The sequence below is a fragment of the Leptidea sinapis genome, chromosome 14, assembly GCF_905404315.1.
Source record: "Leptidea sinapis chromosome 14, ilLepSina1.1, whole genome shotgun sequence".
In the NCBI taxonomy this organism is placed as follows: domain Eukaryota; kingdom Metazoa; phylum Arthropoda; class Insecta; order Lepidoptera; family Pieridae; genus Leptidea; species Leptidea sinapis.
In genome coordinates, this window is record NC_066278.1 from 11,327,453 (window position 1) to 11,346,613 (window position 19,161).

The following is a 19,161-nucleotide window of genomic DNA, read 5'->3' on the forward strand; positions in this document are numbered from 1 at the left end:
CACAATTTTTCCATTTGACAACACTTCTCTAGTACTTATATCAGCATATAATCATAATAATAATTCAACTCACACAAACAATATAGTGTAGTCACTATCACAAACATGTCCCTAGTTTTTACTGTGGCTGCATCTGAAATGGTTTAGTGTTTTTATGGGTACGACTAGTTCATTAAAGAGTGAACGAGTATTGTCACATACTTATAGAATTGATTGGAATAACTTCTTTATCCTTATAACTCAATTGACTGGAACTCTATATAAAGGATGTTTTTATGAAATACTTCTAATGAAGTTAGCGCTTGTATCTGCTAATTAACGATAGAAAATGGCTTGATGTTGAAACAAGTAAATATAGTATGATATTTATAAATATTCATGCATAACAACGATACTTGAAAGGATTTAAGTTTTGGTATATGCGTCATATTGATAATATTGACACACTTTTACATCAATTATCTTTCCCCAAACTAGGCATAGAATGTACTATAGTGCAATACAACGATATATTTGATACGATATACAAATTAAATTTGTAACTAAAATTTATAATCGATGCGGGACTCGAACCCGCGACCTCTCGGGTTTCGTCCGAGCGCTCTTACCAGCTGAGCCAACCGTTCAAGTGACACATGGTTCGTAAATTTAGTATGTCTAGTTGAACTCTCAAGTTTTGGCTTCATCTACAGAATCTACTTTACAGTTGATAACCTGCTCAACCCCAATAATTGTATATTAGGAAATTGACTTGAGATGTCGCTCTTTCAAATCTATAGCCATAGATACTAAAACATACATTAATAACTCGGAAACAAACATTCATATTCATCATATTATAAATGTTTGTACCTATCGGGATTTGAACCCGGGCCTTCTAGTTCAGGAAGCAGGTTAGCTAACCGTTGAGATATATAGGTGCATTCGAAGTTTTTTTTTATATTATTTTATAATTGACACTTAATAATATATTGTCCAGCCTCAATGTAAACATATATTGCACAGCCTGTTATGGGTACAAAACAATAATTACATCTACCGTTAATCGAACCCTAGATCAATAACTCGCAAACTGCTAGTATTCAAATTCAAATTTTTATTCAAAATAGGATGTGAAATCACTTATTGAAAGTCAAAAAAACTACCACCCATTCCAAAGTGAATGCCTCAGGCCTGAGAATAATGGGCGCAACAAACTCAGCGGGCTTTTTTTTTTCATCAAAAATATGTTTTACAATTAAAGTAACATTTACAAAGTAACATTGTACAATTAAACTTATTATTTAATAGCCTGAGGGCGGTCGCTCCATTCCCAATCTGTGGTATCATTGAGAAAGTCATTTATGTTATAGTAACCTTTACCACACAAACGTTTCTTAACAATTCTTTTGAATAACGTAACACCTTTGTTTTGAACATTTTCTGGGATCTTGTTGTAAAAACATATACATCGCCCCACAAAAGACTTACTAACTCGACTTAGCCGAGTAGTAGGCATCATCAGTTTATGTCTGTTCCTGGTGTTAACATTATGGTTATGACAGTTTCTGGCAAATTCACTTATGTGCCTATGAACATACATTACATTATCAAGAATATATTGAGAAGCAACAGTCAAGATGTTAATTTCTTTGAATTTTGCTCTCAATGATTCTCTAGGACCTAGGTTATAAATAGCGCGAATAGGCCTCTTCTGCAGCACAAATATATTTTAATATTTTTTGTATTCCATAAATAATTCCACTTGTCTTTACTTCAGATTCCATTACCATGATATCAGCTATGTTTGCTAGCACATAAAACCCATCAACAGTTGCTCAGTCAGTAACTACAAACACTTTAAGTAAATAACGTTTTCAACAGACAAATTTCAAAACTAAAAAGTTTTCGCTTCGATGTCGTCTTACAGTAGCATCCATTTAAGACAATTTTAAACCAGTGATATCGGAATGCAGGTCACAATACCATTTTATTTTGTAATTATTTAAATACAATTCACAATAAACAACCGTAATGCCACAACAGTAAGTATCAAACTCGTATACCTGAATATTTGAACTGTTGCAACTAATGGGCATACAAATCCTTCTGTATCGGTCCCTGGTATTGTCCAAAGGGGATTTTATTTGCTCCTGTCGCCTTTACCTTTTTCCTTTTAACGCGGACAATTTTTAAATGGCTTATGTTTGATTCCATTATTGTATGCCAATCAAGTTGAATTACTATGTCCTTTGCGAACGACCGAACGGGGTAGGAATCTTTATTATTTTTTGCAACAAATTTATTTATGCCCTGTGTCGTAAACACGCGTAACTATTTTGTATTTAAAGCATTTGCTTTCCATTGCGGGAAATGTTCGTGTTATGACGCGAAGACTGCGAGAACGAAATGTAATGCAACGGTGCAAGCGAAATAAATAATTCATTTTACAATTATTTTCCCAGCGGTCATTATTTGCAGGTTTCGTAAGATAAGGGCTTATTACATAAAGATCAAGTGTCAATCAAAGTCAGAAACACATAATGTAGTTTGGTATTGCCAACACCTTAACTACACGCACTGAACATACTTTCCATAACTTCAACACAAACGGAATTTGTATAGAACTTAGAAAATACATACGCCTAGATAGAGCCTCTAACTGTTAGGCAACGAATGACAACGCAGTCTTATTACTAAAAACTTTTGTGTGAATGACGGCTACGTCTTACACTAGCGATACGTCAGTCACTTTGATTTAGCGTGTGTTGCTGAAAATAGAGGCTAACGATTCACCGCTATTTTTTTCACAGCATCACAGCGTATAATTTATAGACCTAGCCCCTTATTCATAATAGTCTGCTAACTTAAAGCATTGCTTATTCGCACTCTGTCTTCTACTATTGACCTAAGTCAGAATGAGAAAAATCACTCCTTAGCGTCTGTTTAAAGCTAGCGGACCATTATGAATAAGGGGGCTGGACTATAGACTCAGAATATACTATCGTATAAACTACCTGACAATCCGATAATGTGTGCCTTAGCGCCCGTGTGTCGTATAAAAACAAAGCTGAAATATGCAACGTGCCACAAATTATACCATAGTAAACTTCCACTGCTGTATCTATACATTGCCGCATTTACTCCAATTGCTTAAAATATTCTCAAGTCAATAAGCAGCAATGTAAAATATTTATTCCGTTTATATTATTAAGTATGTTCAATTTAGAATCCGATTCCGACAGTACAATTGCAATACGACTAATGAGAGAATTGTTTTTAAATAGTCTTTAAACACACTTTTGCTGTTCCGCTATCAGATTGTGAATAGAACGTTATTGTTATCACTTAGTTTAAAGTCGTTTTTATGATAATAAGGGACAAGACGAGCAGGACGTTCAGCTGATGGTAACTGATACGCCCTGTCCATTACAATGCAGTGCCGCTTAGGATTCTTGAATTGCATTAAGTCAAAACCTTGAGACATAAGATGTTGTCTCATTAACCCAGTAATTTCATTAGCTACGGCGCCCTTCTGACCGAAACACAATATTGCTTACACATTACTGCTTCACGGCAAAAATAGGTGCCGTTGTGGTACCCATAATCTAGCCGGCATCCTGTGCAAAGGAGCCTCCCACTGGTTAAAAGTCGTATTACTTAAAAAACCTTACACATTAGCCTATAGGTGTCCTGCAAAACCATAATTTATTACTCAGACCAACGTTGATAAGGCGTTTGAGAGCACCTCCGAAATTATATCGTCTCAATTTAAACTCCCTAATTGAGACATGTACGATCAGCGCTTATAAAAATGCTTTAAACACTCTTGTGTTAACGAGAGTGTGTAATAAATCTCATTGTGGCCCTGTTATCTCAACAGAGAGGTACCCGATAATAGCCAGCGTCAAGATGTTTGAAATTTAAATATAAACAACTTAAGTACTTCACTATCGAGCCGCGGTCCATTATCTTTTGTCATATTTTGATACGGCAATAAGGCGGTGGATTTTTGCGGCGCTGTTAGATTTATTGCATACATTAGCACTGGCTATTACGCACAATTAAACGGCGAGAATTCTCAATAATTAACTGCGACCACACCATTGTGTACTTTTAAGGGTGTGGTATTGCTTGTGAATACAGAAATGGTTGTAGGAGTGAATCTATGTGTAAAAAAATAATAAAAATAAAAAAGGCATAAAAGGCATTTATTTTCTCAAAATTGATTCCTTTAGAATTCTTTTTGATGTCATTTCTAATAACTACTAGATACTACTACCGCTTCCTAAACAAATGGCGCTCTGAGAGAGATGAAGCGGCGCAAGAAACTCTCCAAGCATTATTTTTTTGCGCTCTTTTCAATAAAAATATACAATATTGTACAGTCATTTCTATCGCTATAAAATAATCACAATCTAGTCTCAGGCTGTCTGATCATTTAGATATTCAGCAGTGGAGTAATAGGATTTACGACAGGGCCATTTTTTTATAAAACATTTAAATTCATTTATAGATAATGCCTGAAAAGTGGCTGGGACTTTATTATAGAAGTATATATAGATATACCCTTAAAGCTATTATGTATCTTATAAAATAAAATTCATTTAATTCAGACCATTATAAATCCATATATTGTTAGTAGAGTAATACTTAAAACTATGATAGATAAATTAAAAATTAGCAATACTATTAAAACATTTGAACATTATATTAGATTTAAATTAATTAATAAATCTGCCTTGTACTGCACCAGGTACATGGGTGTCTCATCCAGTGTCTCAGAACAGCACATTCGGGATTATTACCTAAAACCATCACGATATTGCTAGTACTCGCACGAATCCTAGTGAATCCCAGTGAGGCTGTCCGTTTGCGGATGATTGATGAAAAGTCATCCACGTGTGCATCCGCAAACATACCTAATGCGCTACAGTACCGCGGGAGTCCCAACAACATCCTGAAAGCATTTTATTGCACTCGGAGATCATTGTATGCCCACAGGGCACAGGTATATAAGGACTGGCAAAATGCTTTGAACAAGGTTACTTTAACCTGTGCGGTACAACGGTAGAACCTACGGGCCAGCATATTGCAGAGGATAGCCAACTCTCTCCGTTCCCTTTCAATATCTGCATCGTCTCTAAGGTGCTCAGTTACAATATGTCCAAGGTATTTGAACTCAGTAACCCTCTTCAGTGGAACACCTCCGAGCGTTACTGGTGGCACATGAGTCGGCTTTTTCTTTGCTGCCTTAAAGACAATTTAAATGTTTGTAAAATATTAAAATTATTATAGCGTTACGAGGAGTGTGATCAGGTGAGGCGAAACGAAATTGAATTTAGTTAATATCATTTTTTGTGAATCATTATTTATTTGAAATAATTTTATTTGATATATTTTTATAAATATGTTTTTTTGAAATATATTTTTGAGTATATCTTTTTTTTGGATTATTTCTTAAAATTTTCTTTGAAGTGTTTGTTTAAAATATTGACGGTAAACATTGTAATATTTGTTTTAAAGCGTTGTTTCACTTCTTCTATGTGTCCTAGCACAGATTTCGATTATTTCATGATTTAATTTCGTTCTTGAACAATTTTATCAATTGATATTTTGTTCTTCTTCAATTTTTCAATTTGCTTGAAGAAATTTTCCTAAGAATGCTGTTATTAATAGTTGCAACTCACGACCTCGTCGGCGTAGAGGCTATAGAGCAACATACTATATTGTAGCTTAAATAATATGTTATTCTGACATCTTACATATATGCAACATTTGAATTAAATCTATTCAGTAGCTTTTGCGATTTGCCAGAAAATACATACACATAAATAGACAAAAATTCTATAAAATACTTTTTTGGCTTCAGTAATTTTTGTAGAAAACAGAAAGTATTCATCTGAATAACTTCTAAAACTGTTAAATATTATGTACAGATAGATGAACAAATAGTTCACTTATTATAATAAAAAAAAATCTTCCTCTTTGTATACTAAGTTTATAACGATGTCCTGAAAAGCCTACGCTGTGTTATCAGATGTCGCTACACCAGTCTGTCATGGCCTGGTTTCAGGGCGTTGGGAGTATTGAGTTCCATTATTAATAGGCATTAGGTATTAGTAGGGACTATTATTGAGACAAAATAGAGATTTGTTCAGATCAGTCCTCTCGTTTATTGCGAACGATATTGGCTACTAAACCTAACCTCCCCTGATTATCTTGTTGTCTCCGCGAATGTGACCAAAAAAGCTTACGACTCGTTGGTAAGAGATCCATTAAATAATATATTAATATGATAATGTATAAAGGCATAAAAGGCATTTATATTCTCAAAATTGATTCCTTTAGAATTATTTTTGATGTCATTTCTTATACTACTCGATACTACTACCGCTTCGGAAACAAATGGCGCTCTGAGAGAGAAGAAGCGGCGCAAGAAACTCTCCCAGCATTCTTTTTTTCCGCTCTTTTCAATAAAAATATACAATATTGTACAGTCATTTCTATCGCTATAAAGTAATCACAATCTAGTCCCAGGCTGTCCGATCATTTAGATATTCAGCAGTGGAGTAATAGGATTTACGTCAGAGCCATTTTTTTATAAAACATTTAAATTTTCTTATAGATAATGCCTGAACAGTGGCTGGGACTTTATTATAGAAGTGTATACATTTACCCTTAAAGCTATTATGTATTTTATGAAGCCTACTAGAATAAGTTACAAGCAATCCCTTATTTCTAGTGTTATAATAATGAAAATCACTATTAAGAGCAAAAAGGTGACGATTTTTGTGAACATATATTAAATTTTCACAAATGTACTGACAATGAACAATCATAATATTTATTTCTTTAAATTTTTCTATGAGACTGTCTATAACCAAGCTGATATATAGCATGAACAGCTCTCTTTTGCAGAGCAAACCCTATATCAATGTCAGCAGTATGACCCCATGTAATATACCGTACGTCATGATGCTGTGAAAATAACTGAAGTACACTAATCTAGCGGTCGCAAGGAAAGGTTATTTATTAATAAGATCTATATATTATTAGTATCACTATTCAATCCTATAAATGTAGCCATTGGTTAGAGTGAGATTAGCAATTAAGAACTATTGTAATCATTTCATCTACAATTGTGCTCGTCACCTTGAGATATAAGATGTTAAGTCGCATTTGCCCAGTTATTTAACTAGCTATGGCGCCCTTTAGATCAAAACATAGTAATGTCTATACATTACTGCTTCACGGCAGAAATAGGCGCCGTTGTGGTACCCATAATCTAGCCGGCTTCCTGTTCACTATCCACTTCAGACCGAAATACAAAAATGTTTACACATTACTCCTTCACGGCAGAAATAGGCCTGTGGTACCTGTGTTTATATAGAATAATCTCAAACATCACTCTAAGAGCTATCTTAGTAATGATGAGAACTTGGCTAAAACGTTACCAGTATTTGGTCGTGGGCATATAATTTGAATAATTTAAAAAGTTGAAGTGAGCAAGCTATAATGTGGCCGAAAAACAGAGGTCAATAATAACGTACCAAGTAACTTATCGCAGCAAAACGTTTAAAAGTAAATCAATCAATAAATTTTAATTCGCTCGGGGCTAAAGAATCATTTACTGCAACTTAGTTGCAACTGACAGTTGAAATTTATCCCGAAATAATGACGGAACTGAACTTTAATGACGGTCCGAATATCTTAACATTGTTTACGATGTTGTTGCGTTAAACTTCTTAATTACTGACTTAATTTTGTACCATTACATAGTTATTATAATTAAAATTTTGCGAGATATTATGTTGATTATTTATTTTGAATAAATTAGGAGTTATACAAATTATTTAAGATTTCTTCAGTGTTAATTCCGCCAATATTTGTTTTTAAACCATTCGACACGTGTTTCGCCTCTACACGAGGCATCCTTAGGACGTGTTGTCTCGCCAAAATCTCGGCCAGCAGTCTTGCGCCAGATTTTGGCGAGACAACACTTAAATCATTTGTTTAATTATGGATTTCCGCAAAGCAACGCCTACTTCAATAAATTTTCTTAAATTAGGAGTTGTAGAGACTGCCGATAGAAGTGAAAATTTAGAACTTTTAGTATAAAAATTTTAAATTTCATTTTTAAACTTATTTTCAATGATTGAATTTTCACTAAATCCATTCAATATCACTTATCAGATATACACATCACTAATGTTCCACAATAAGCCAGCTATACAAGCTACAGATATACTGCATTTCGTTAAGGCGAACTCGAGAGATTTCACCCATCCAAAAAGTGTCCAACCATAGTTATTTTTTTAATTATTTATTTACACGTGCACCAAGCATGAACATATCGGTGACGCGAACTCATAAAATTTCCCGCAATCAAAAAGTGCCCAACGCGGCTAAAGAAGCTTTCACTTCGAAAAACTAGAAATTTTTTGTAGTATGAAATTTCCCAGACATTAGATTATTTCAAGCTTGATTTCGCTCCCAAAAAAACCTCGTGTAGTAAATTTAATTCAATTTGTATTGTATTTCATATATTACCAGGCATACCATTTTGAATGGTTGGTAATTTTTAACCGACGAAAAAAAGGACATTCCAAAAATAACAATAATCGTTACTAGCATTAGACTAATTAAGTAGATTGTATAAACATACGCAATTATTTTTATACTTTTAAATGCATATTATATCTATTGTTATGGAATAATGTTTTTGAAGTCGATTGTTCTTTTATTTTATGATTTTTTGTGAATTCGAAGTACACTAACTAACAATTCAATCATGGATTCCGTAATCAGAGCCTAACCAAACTCTCACCAAACTATCTTTGAAGTCCTTTCCAATGAAAAAATAATCATCGAAATCGGCGTGATATTGAGTTATTCGTAAATTTATCATCCACTTTGCTATTGTATGTATAGCAAATTTAAGACTTTTATGGTTTTCTCATGGATGCCATTGTCAGATCTGGACCAAATTACAATTGTTTTTTTGTTAATTTTTGTTTATTTCATGTTCTAAAAGTGATTTTAAATCCTATTTGAATAAAAAAATTGAATTTGAATAGATGCACGATACATAATAATTATTAATTATTACAATATATCTAAGTCCACACATTGTAAGATCAGTAAAGTCACTAGTAATCGTAGAGTACTAATATATCAACGACAATAAGGGAGGACAACGCCAAAACCTTACAGTAAAATAACACCGAGGTAATTCATTCGAATGAAGACAACACAAAATTTACGCGTATAATGACTAATATTAACATTGCACTTACATTTTCAATAAACAGTTATTCTTATTCCGAAGAAATACGGGCGAAAGTCGTTTTAATATCTCACATTTGTAAGCCCAACCATTTATCTTTTCTTTACACTGGGACGCAATTAATCAGGAGACGTTGTCACATGCAAACCACGACTCGGTAATACGAGACTGACAAATTATTTCATGCAATTATACACCGAATTCCTTAGGCGTAAGCGACTGATTTCTTTTAAATATTTTTGTCATATTCCACGCAATCTGTTGTATAGTAAAAGGGTTAGTATTAAAGAGAATAAGATGATTTCGGGCTAATTATCGACGATGTAGCGAAGTGTCGTCCTTTTTTCAAGCACTTAACACCTCCGCTGGCAATTTGTTTTATTTTAGATACAATCAAGGTTCATTTAGACATGCCTGAGTATTATTATTGTGATAACTGGCTCTACAATGCCTTCAATTTTTTTAAAGACATTATTCCTTTGAACATGCCGCCTTATGTACGTCTTGTTATAGTCGTTACTAAAGAAACATCAAAAGTAACTTAAAGTGACGATTTGTTACAATTCCAAAAATCTTACCTAATTAGATAATTAAATTTAATTGATTTTTTTTATGTTTAAACATAATATCAGTGTGTAACTTTTTTTACTTAATATATTATTTCGTATTTTTTTCAGCAAACCTTTCTTTTGATTCCCATATAATGTCTCTGGAGAGTTTGTTAGGTTCATAGATTTTAATTGCAGTCATAACTGGGAATTGGTAATAAAATAAAAAGTTAACTTTAAGAATATTTATCACCGCTCTTCGACAAGACTTCCCTTAAGCCTCGACTAGTATCGGAATACTGAAATCTCGAATGATTGCCAATTCCATGGCCATCTGGAGCGCAAAGCCAAATTGGCTTAGATGAAGCTGGGGGTTATTAATAGAGCACGGCAATACTTCAAGCCGGTCCACATTCTAGCGCTCTACAAAGTGCAGGTCCAGCCACACATGGAGTATTGCTGTCATCTCTGGTCTGGCGCAGAGTAATTCAAATTGTTGGGTACCCATTGCTTCGTGAACGGCTGGATCACTTGGCGTTGCGTTGGGTCACTTCATTGTATGTTCTTCTACCGCATTTATCACGGGGAGTGTTCCGAAGAGCTGTTTCACCTGACTTTGATGATGTTCCGCCAAATTTCACCTTGGCACTTCATGCCACAAGTTAGGATATCATCCTCACCTCTCACCATCATCTGGATGTGTGTTGGACCTCCACAGCGGTTTTAAAGGAGCTTTCTTCCACGTACTACATAGCTGTAGAATGAACTTCCTTGTGCGGTGTTTCCACGACAATACTACGTACCTTCAAAAAAAGCGCGAACACCTTCTTTAAAGGCCAGCAACGCTCCTGTGATTCCTCTGGTGTTGCAAGAGAATGTGGGCGGCGGTGATCACTTAACACCAGGTGACCCATACGCTCGTTTCTCCTACTTTTCCATACTAAAAAATACATATATTTTTAAAAGTTTCTATATTTTTGACCCACGAAGAGTTTCTTACTGTGGAAATAATACATATAGGTCACTTGCTTTTATGTGATCAATGCGGCCTGTAGTATCACCAGAAAAATCACAAGAGCGTAACCTCCATTACAAAGCGTGAAATAAACGCAAAACACTCGAGTGGTGTTTCCGAACGTGGGACCCACGCCCCACAGGTGGGCAATTTGATAGTTAGGGGGGCAATTTAAAAATGGACTTAACACGACCTTAACCCTTTCGCTTTGGGTGATTTAAATGCAATGCTAGATATCGGTGACAAATTAAAAAAAAGGCAAATTCCAAGAATGTGCAAGAAAACTTTTGCTACCATTTCCATCTTCATATTTAGCTGAATGTGTAATAATTTACTGATGAAAAAAATTGACTTGAGATAAAAGCTAATCAAATTGAAACATAATATAAAAACTCTGTGCAGCAAGCATCAAGGGTATGGATCTCACTAAATGAATATAGAAAATCAATATTAAAATTATATTTTTGAAAATTTACTTAGAATGGTTTGATAACAAACTTATAGTGATTTCATCCTTAAACTTATCGTTTATATTTCTTAAGGCCACAAAACAGTTTTGAAAGGATAAAAACTATGTATGGGGCATAAAAATTTTAAAATGTTAATATTGGGCATGGCCTAAAAAAGGTTGGAAAACACAGCACTAGAGTGTAATCCAAAACTAAATCAATGAGCCGAATCTTGATGGGTTTATCTTGATTAGTCTAGGAGTTCCCATGACCACCTTCCAGCTCCATAATAATACACGAAAGTATCAAGCAGAGTTTACTAGCACAAAGCAATTGAGCATAAAGTCTATGCGACTATTTGTTTAGAAGTTCCTATGTTTACCAGTTTATGATCAGAACTGCTATATGCTACCATATTATTGCATTGTCACAAAAGATACTCAAGTATAGTTGAAGTGTCAAGTAAGATAAGTATTTCCTATTTAGCTTCAGATTTGTATACTAAAATACTAAAATGGCCAGTTTGTAAGAATATATAAGATGAAGATATGACAATGGTGATTAACAAAGGTTGGTATAAAATATTATATTTGTCATTCAACATATCCAATAATAATATGATTAAAACTGATTCTGAAACAAGATATTCGTTATAACTGATATTCAATGAGAATAAAAACATTCCAGCCAAGAGAATAGGGTATCCTTTTAAAATAAGCCAAGTAATTAATTATCAACAAATCTCCGCAAATAGCGAAATAATCCTATTGAATATAGTATCATAACAACCGGGACCTCACAGCCGGCCGATCAATTCCCTTGAATTAAATACCGCTAATTAATTACGATTCTTATCTTGTAGACGCTAGACAATTATTTGTGGGGTATTCGCAGGATTGCTATGGCTCCTACAAATTGCTTTTCTACAAACAGCTTAAAGTGAAATGAGAAATTGTAGTTTAGTTGAGCTGAAGTCCAATGCGATGTGATTGTTGATATTTTTTGACGTATTTAACATTATTTGTCAATATTTTATGTTTGCTTGTCTCATGACTATATGTACTACTGTGTGTCTGTCTGTTCGCGATAAACTCAATACTACTACACCGATTTAAATGCTCATTTCATCAATGGATGGCATTGTTCTCGGGGAAGTTTTTAGTATATAATTTGTTAAGTTTTTGAAGTTTTTATGTACATTAATAATATTTGTTGGAGGTGTTGAAAAAGAAAAGCCGTCTGAGAGTTTTCAACGAAAAAGGTTTCTAGGCCCTTTGAGCTATAGTAAAATAATATATGGTGGTGTATATAGGTCTACAGAAAAGTCTGGGATATGTCTCTCTCTTATGGATAGCATATTATTAAATCCATTTTAATACTTACACAAATATATTATAAAATCATTCATAAATACTTTATTTTTACATTTTTAACTCATTAACATTACACATTTCCGATGGCTTTAGACTACATTATTCCCGATTACTTATACTATATATCTTTTTTCTATTCACACCGTCTGTCGCATCAGCTAGTATTACACAATATTCTTCTGATTCAACTGACGCCATTATCTTTATCATCCAGCTTATAATTTCGATTCCATTTAATATGAGTTTTGTTACTGTTATCAAATGATACTCAAATCTAAGTTAATATAAATAAATGCTATTTTTTATAACGATAAAGGTAAGTTAAGATAACTTACAATGTAGCGCCGTCTAACTCGTTAATAACCTTATGAACTTGTTAACATGTCATTAATTGATATTGCTTTATACAAGTACTTTGTTGTATACATAGATATTACATATATAGTTGGACAATTAATTGCGTCTTTTCCTAATCCTAACGAAGCATCCTTAAACAAACAATGAATTCAAGCTCTAAAGGTTGATGTATCCAATCTATACTAATATTTGTATATTTATATATTCTAATATTTGTTTGTTTGTTTGTTTGAACGCGCTAATCTCTGGTACTACTGGTCCGATTTGAATGATTCTTTCAGTGTTGGGTAGTCCATTTATCGAGAAAGGCTATAGGCTATGTTTTTTTTTTCAAAATTAGGGATCCGTAATAAAATCGCTATTTTATTACACAAGGTGTAAAATCGAAAACCTATTTTTGCGTGCGCTGCAAAAACTATTGACAATAGAACAAAATGATGTACAGGCTATAATATAGGCAATATTTTATTACTTATAAAACTATCGCGTGAATTATACTTTATATGGCAAAACAACGTTTGCCGGGTCAGCTAGTATACAATATATATATGTATTTATTACTTTTATAAAATATTTGATACTTAAAACGGTTTTTAATTTGAACACGTTTGATATAATGTATGCAGCACCATACAAACTAATTTGTTTTATATATTATAGCCACTGTAAAATACTCTATTGATTGAAAATAGTGGCCGTTGTTTTTCTTGTATGTTCTTCTCACAAGCTCAACTATTTCGAACATATAGTAGATTCAGTAATTTAAAAGAAATATTTATTTTGACGATTCAAAAGCGCTTTGCTTAAGCTTAATTGAATAAAGTTTATTTGACTTTAACTTTGACTTTAGAGACTTTAACTTTGACTTTTTTACGAGAGTTTCTTGCGCCGCTTCGCGGTAGTTGTATCTAGTAGTTATCAGAAATGACATCAAAAATAATTATAAAGGAATCAATTTTGATAAAATAAATGCATTTTTTATGACTTATATAATACTTTCAAACAATGTTTTTATTAAAGGCATAAAGGCATTTATTTTCTCAAAATTGATTCCTTTAGAATTCTTTTTGATGTCATTTCTTATACTACTAGATACTACTACCGCTTCGGAAACAAATGGCGCTCTGAGAGAGAAGAAGCGGCGCAAGAAACTCTCCCAGCATTCTTTTTTTTTGCGCTCTTTACAATAAAAATATACAATATTGTACAGTTGCTATAAAATAATCACAATCTAGTCCCAGGCGGTCCGATCATTTAGATATTCAGCAGTGGAGTAATAGGATTTACGACAGAGCCATTTTTTTATAAAACATTTAAATTTATTTATAGACAATGCCTGAACAGTGGCTGGGACTTTATTGTAGAAGTGTATACATTTACCCTTAAAGCTATTATGTATCTTATGAAGCCTACTAGAATTAGTTACAAGCAATCCCTTATTTCTAGTGTTATAATTATGAAAATCACTATTAAGAGCAAATAGTGATTTTCTAGCAGATTTATTAGCATTCTCTGACTTTGAAATGCTTAGTTTTTAATATAGTTTTGACATAAAATTGATTTTATATTTATGTATAGGGCCAAAAAAAGAAGTTTACTAATTCATCTTTCCTTAAATTTTATTTATTGTGATTTGCTTAAATTTTTTTTTACACTTCCTGAAGTTCCCCTTTTTTGCATTTAAGGTGTTATGCAAACAGTGCCTTATATTATTTTTTTGTATTACAGATGTCAGCAATGGATCCCGACTGTGGTGTGAATGCCATAGTCAACTACACCCTTGGAGACAGTTATGCAAGAACGTTATTTGCTGTTAAGCCAGATTCCGGGGATTTATGTATCTCAGCAACTCTGGACCATGAAGTTAATCCTGAATTTGAGTTTCCAGTGATAGCAACTGATAGAGGTACATATAACTATATTAATAATCATGACGCTTAAGTAGTTTTGTTCAATCACATAGTAGTAATAACATTCAAAAGGATACAGCAAATAAAAAATAAATAAATTTTGATAAAATTTTGATTTAATGGAGTAGCAAAGAGTTTCTTGACACTTATTCTTATCAATGTTAACCATTTTTGTTGCATCATTTTACATTTTACATATTATATTGTGATTGAAATGATCTGTAAATCTTGATATAAAAGAGTGGCAATGAGTTTCTTGCTACTTCTTCTCATTAGCTCAACCCTTTACGAAGTAGCGGTAGATTCAATAAGAAAAATGTTTAATTTTTTTTGACATTCATAAGTGTCATTTCCGTCACCTACGTGAATAAATTGATTTTGATTTGATTTGATTTGAATGCTCAAATTTTTCCAAAGTGGTGTCAATGTATAACTTTTGATATTCCTTATTATCTTTTTTTGACCTAATTTTATCATTATGATTGAATATTTTTAATTTTTATTAACGCTTCAAAAATAAAGTTGTTATGAATAGTATGTAGCTATAAATTGTCGAATAAATTAAAATATGTAAACCATTTTACCAACTCGTGGTTTTTCTCCGACTGGCTTCGGTAAGGAAATGTATACTTATTAAAAGCTAAGTAATCTATCGATGTAGCAAATGATAAAGCTTCACTTATTATACGATTATGAGACAGATTATAAATAAAGATATCGGTAGATTTTCCTAATTAAATGGATAATGTTGAAAAGTGTACGTATCAAAGGAATCCTGTTATGCAAATTCAATCGAATGGTTAAAATATGTTGAAGTAAGCAAGTTTTTTTTTTCATTTTGTTTTTATAAATAATAGTCACTTCATATGTTGTCATCAAGTTGTACTTGTACATGCTTATCTCAATTATACATCTTATTATTCATAGAGCGTTAAAGAGAACAAAGATTCTCTCCACCCATTCATTATCAATTGGAAGCAATAAGTTCACCAGTGACAGGTATACGCTCAGCCTATGCATATAGGGTTTAAAATAAGGCACCGACAAAATGGCAGCGGTATAAATTCCAAAAGTGTCCGTCGGCTGTTGTCCCTGCAAACCAAACTGATTTATGTGCCAGGAATCAGACTATTGCTACAAGTTTTTATATATTATGCATTACAGAAATGCCAGACTGGTGAACCACCTGTCATAATTTATGCAAAAAAGAATTTTAACTAATATTCAAAATAACAATATCATTGTCATCTGATATTTGTATGTGGTATCACAATGTTAATATTTACAAAATCTGTCCTAATACTTGATCTGTAGAAGCCTTAAAATAGAAATTTATTTATTGATTTTTGCAAAACAATGCCAAGCTTATTAACATCTGTAATATCCTTTCATATATAAAATGAAAAAGTTTACATCATCATGATTTATCTGTATCATACTATAAGTTATACCCAATATCCATGCGGTGTTTGAGAACTTCTTACCGCTAAAACATTGCATTTTAACATGACGACCAATCATTTTATTATCACGAAACTTGTAGCGCAAAATGTGTTGACATTGAAATAAATCATGTGGCTGTCAATTAAACATCCTATTACAACAATACACAGACAATCAAGAGACCAATTATTTATTCGCAGGGGGCCTGTCCACGACTGCTATGGTGAAGATCCAACTTCTAGATATAAATGACAACACACCAGTATTTGCTGCAAAAGATTATAACGTTTCTTTGAAAGAAGGCAGAATATCGACGAGCGAGCCGATAGTTGCCGTGTCAGCAAATGATGCAGATTCAGGAAAATTTGGAACTATCACGTATAGAATTGTCAATGGTAATGATAACGATGTGTTCAGAGTTGATCGAAGTACAGGAGAGATATTTGTGATCAAGCCTGCTTTGATACAAGCGAATGGCAAGTTTGATTTGGAAGTTTCGGCAACTGATGGAGGAGGTTTGTCGGCGTCTCAAGGTGCGATGGTGCGTGTTACTGTGGTGCCTGCTGGACTTGGATCACCACTATTTGATAAATCAAGATATAATTTCCGTGTTCGTGAAGATGTCAAGACTGGTACTATTGTCGGCACTTTGAAAGCAACGAGTGGAGATAGAGGTATGTCATTATCAATTTATACAAAAATTATTTCTTGCCATAGTATATATAGTTTTATCACTTTGTATCAATATAACACAAAACTCTTTAGTTTATGAATGTGTTAAAGATAGTAATGGCTTTGTGCATTTTATTTAATAATCATATCATCAATATATTTTAATAAATTATGCATCTAGAAAGTTTTTGATATTTAACTTTACATATACGAGCTATGATAAGAACTTGGATTTTTTTTAATGAAAATACGGGACGAGATGAGCAGGCTGTTCAGATGATGGTAATTGATACGCCCTGCCCATTACAATGCAGTGCCGCTCAGGATTCTTAAAAAGGCCAAAAATTCTGAGGCGCACTGTAGCTTGCAAATTGTAATTGTACTCGTCACCTTGAGAAATAAGATGTTAAGTCTCATTTGCCCAGTAATTTCTCTAGCTACGGCGCCCTTCAGACCGAAACACAGTAATGTTTACACATTATTGCTTCACGGCAGAAATAGGCGCCGTTGTGGTACCCATAATCTAGCCGGCATCCTGTGCAAAGGAGCCTCCCACTGGCAAATTGGATAAGAGAAAACATTAATGAAAGTTATTTAAATTCTCAGCCTATAGATACTATTAAAAAAACTGCATTAAACATACTGCAAACGGATAGACTAATATTGCTACCAACAAATGTTAGCATTAGTACCAACTACCTAAATGTATAAGAATATCTCTTGGTTGATATAAAAATATCGCTTGATGGAGGTCCCTGATAACAAACCACTTTTCATTCATGCATGCAATGCAACACCTTGCCGTGTTCTATGTGTACTACGTAATCCACCATTGTCTTCGAAATCACGATTCAGTGATGAGCTGTGGTTAATGCTAGCTCTTTTACACACCTTAGACTTTCTAATTTCTGAATAGCTTTGTATTGTAATCTCTGATAAGTTTTCGAACGTATTTTATTCAAATTCCCGCCACCCGCTTTGATCTGAGATTTCATTTATTCAGCTGAAGAATTTATCTCAATTGCCTTATACAGGGCTTATATCATTATTATCACAGTGTGTTTTTATTCGTATATTAGGGCCAGCTTCAAAGTGATATTCGTGTTTAAAAGATATTTATTAATCCAGTTCGATTAAATTTATCGAAAGTCTGCATTCTAAGGCATTCCATCCTTAAGTCTCATGGTGCCTTTTTTTATGAAAATAAAGGACGAGAGGAACGGGACCTTCCGCTGATGGTAATTGATACGACCTGCCCATTACAATGCAGTGCCGCTCAGGAAGAAGTTCTTAAAAGACCCAAAAAATCTGAGTAGCCCTACTGCTTTCGAGAGACATTGTTTAGTCTCATTTTTCAAATTCATTAAATCAATAATACTGTCCCGGATTCTGACAGAGAGCAAACGGAGCAAGAAACTCCATCAGTGCTTCGCGCTCTTATTTTCAGAGTCAAAATTGATACAATTGTTAAGTTGTAATTGAAACCCGCTTCAAAATAACAAATTGTTTAAATCTCAAGTTAATTTCCTAATATGCAATTATTGGGGTTGAGCAGGTTATCAACTGTAAAGTAGATCCTGTAGGCGAAGCTATTACCTGGGAATCGTACAAGATATAGGAGATTTAAGAGAGGTTGCGGGTTTGAGTCCCGCATCGTTCGTAAATTTTGGTAACAAATTTAATATGAATAATTTTTCCCAAAATCAAGGGATACCACTTTAAAATAACAAATTATTTAGATTGTAACGCTCATTAAGTTTACAAAAGTTTAAGTTAGCATTGCATAAGCACACAACCATCTTTTGCATCATAAACGGTACAATCAGTAACACAATCACGGAAACGCACGAAGGTAACACACTGGTGCAACAAAGGGCCGTTTTATTCCAGACCACGATTATTCTGTTGCAAGCCTGCTCTCTGTAAATCAGTGAATTGCGAAGAAAACCGTTACTTTATGTCCATGGGAATACCGCTCATTGTTGTAGATAATATTTTATATGAGTTGTTTGAGGCTGTGTGTAAGAAACACTCCCTCGCTATTCGTTTCAATCTCTATATTGTTCAGTTGACAGATTCCAAGGTGTTTACTATAATATTTGTTTGTCGTATACGTAAGTAGAGTT

General features: G+C 33.5%; 1 protein-coding gene across 3 annotated transcripts in view; it reads left to right on the forward strand.

Moving 5' to 3' along the window:
- LOC126967943 (protein dachsous) overlaps positions 1 to 19,161 on the forward strand; it is a 304,180-nt gene that overhangs the window by 265,609 nt on the left and 19,410 nt on the right. For all 3 annotated transcript variants that reach the window (XM_050812652.1, XM_050812653.1, XM_050812654.1), the window contains exons 3-4: positions 14,739 to 14,916; positions 16,564 to 17,037. In XM_050812652.1, coding sequence (XP_050668609.1) covers positions 14,739 to 14,916; positions 16,564 to 17,037 — 652 coding nt within the window. The remainder of the gene's footprint in view (positions 1 to 14,738; positions 14,917 to 16,563; positions 17,038 to 19,161) is intronic.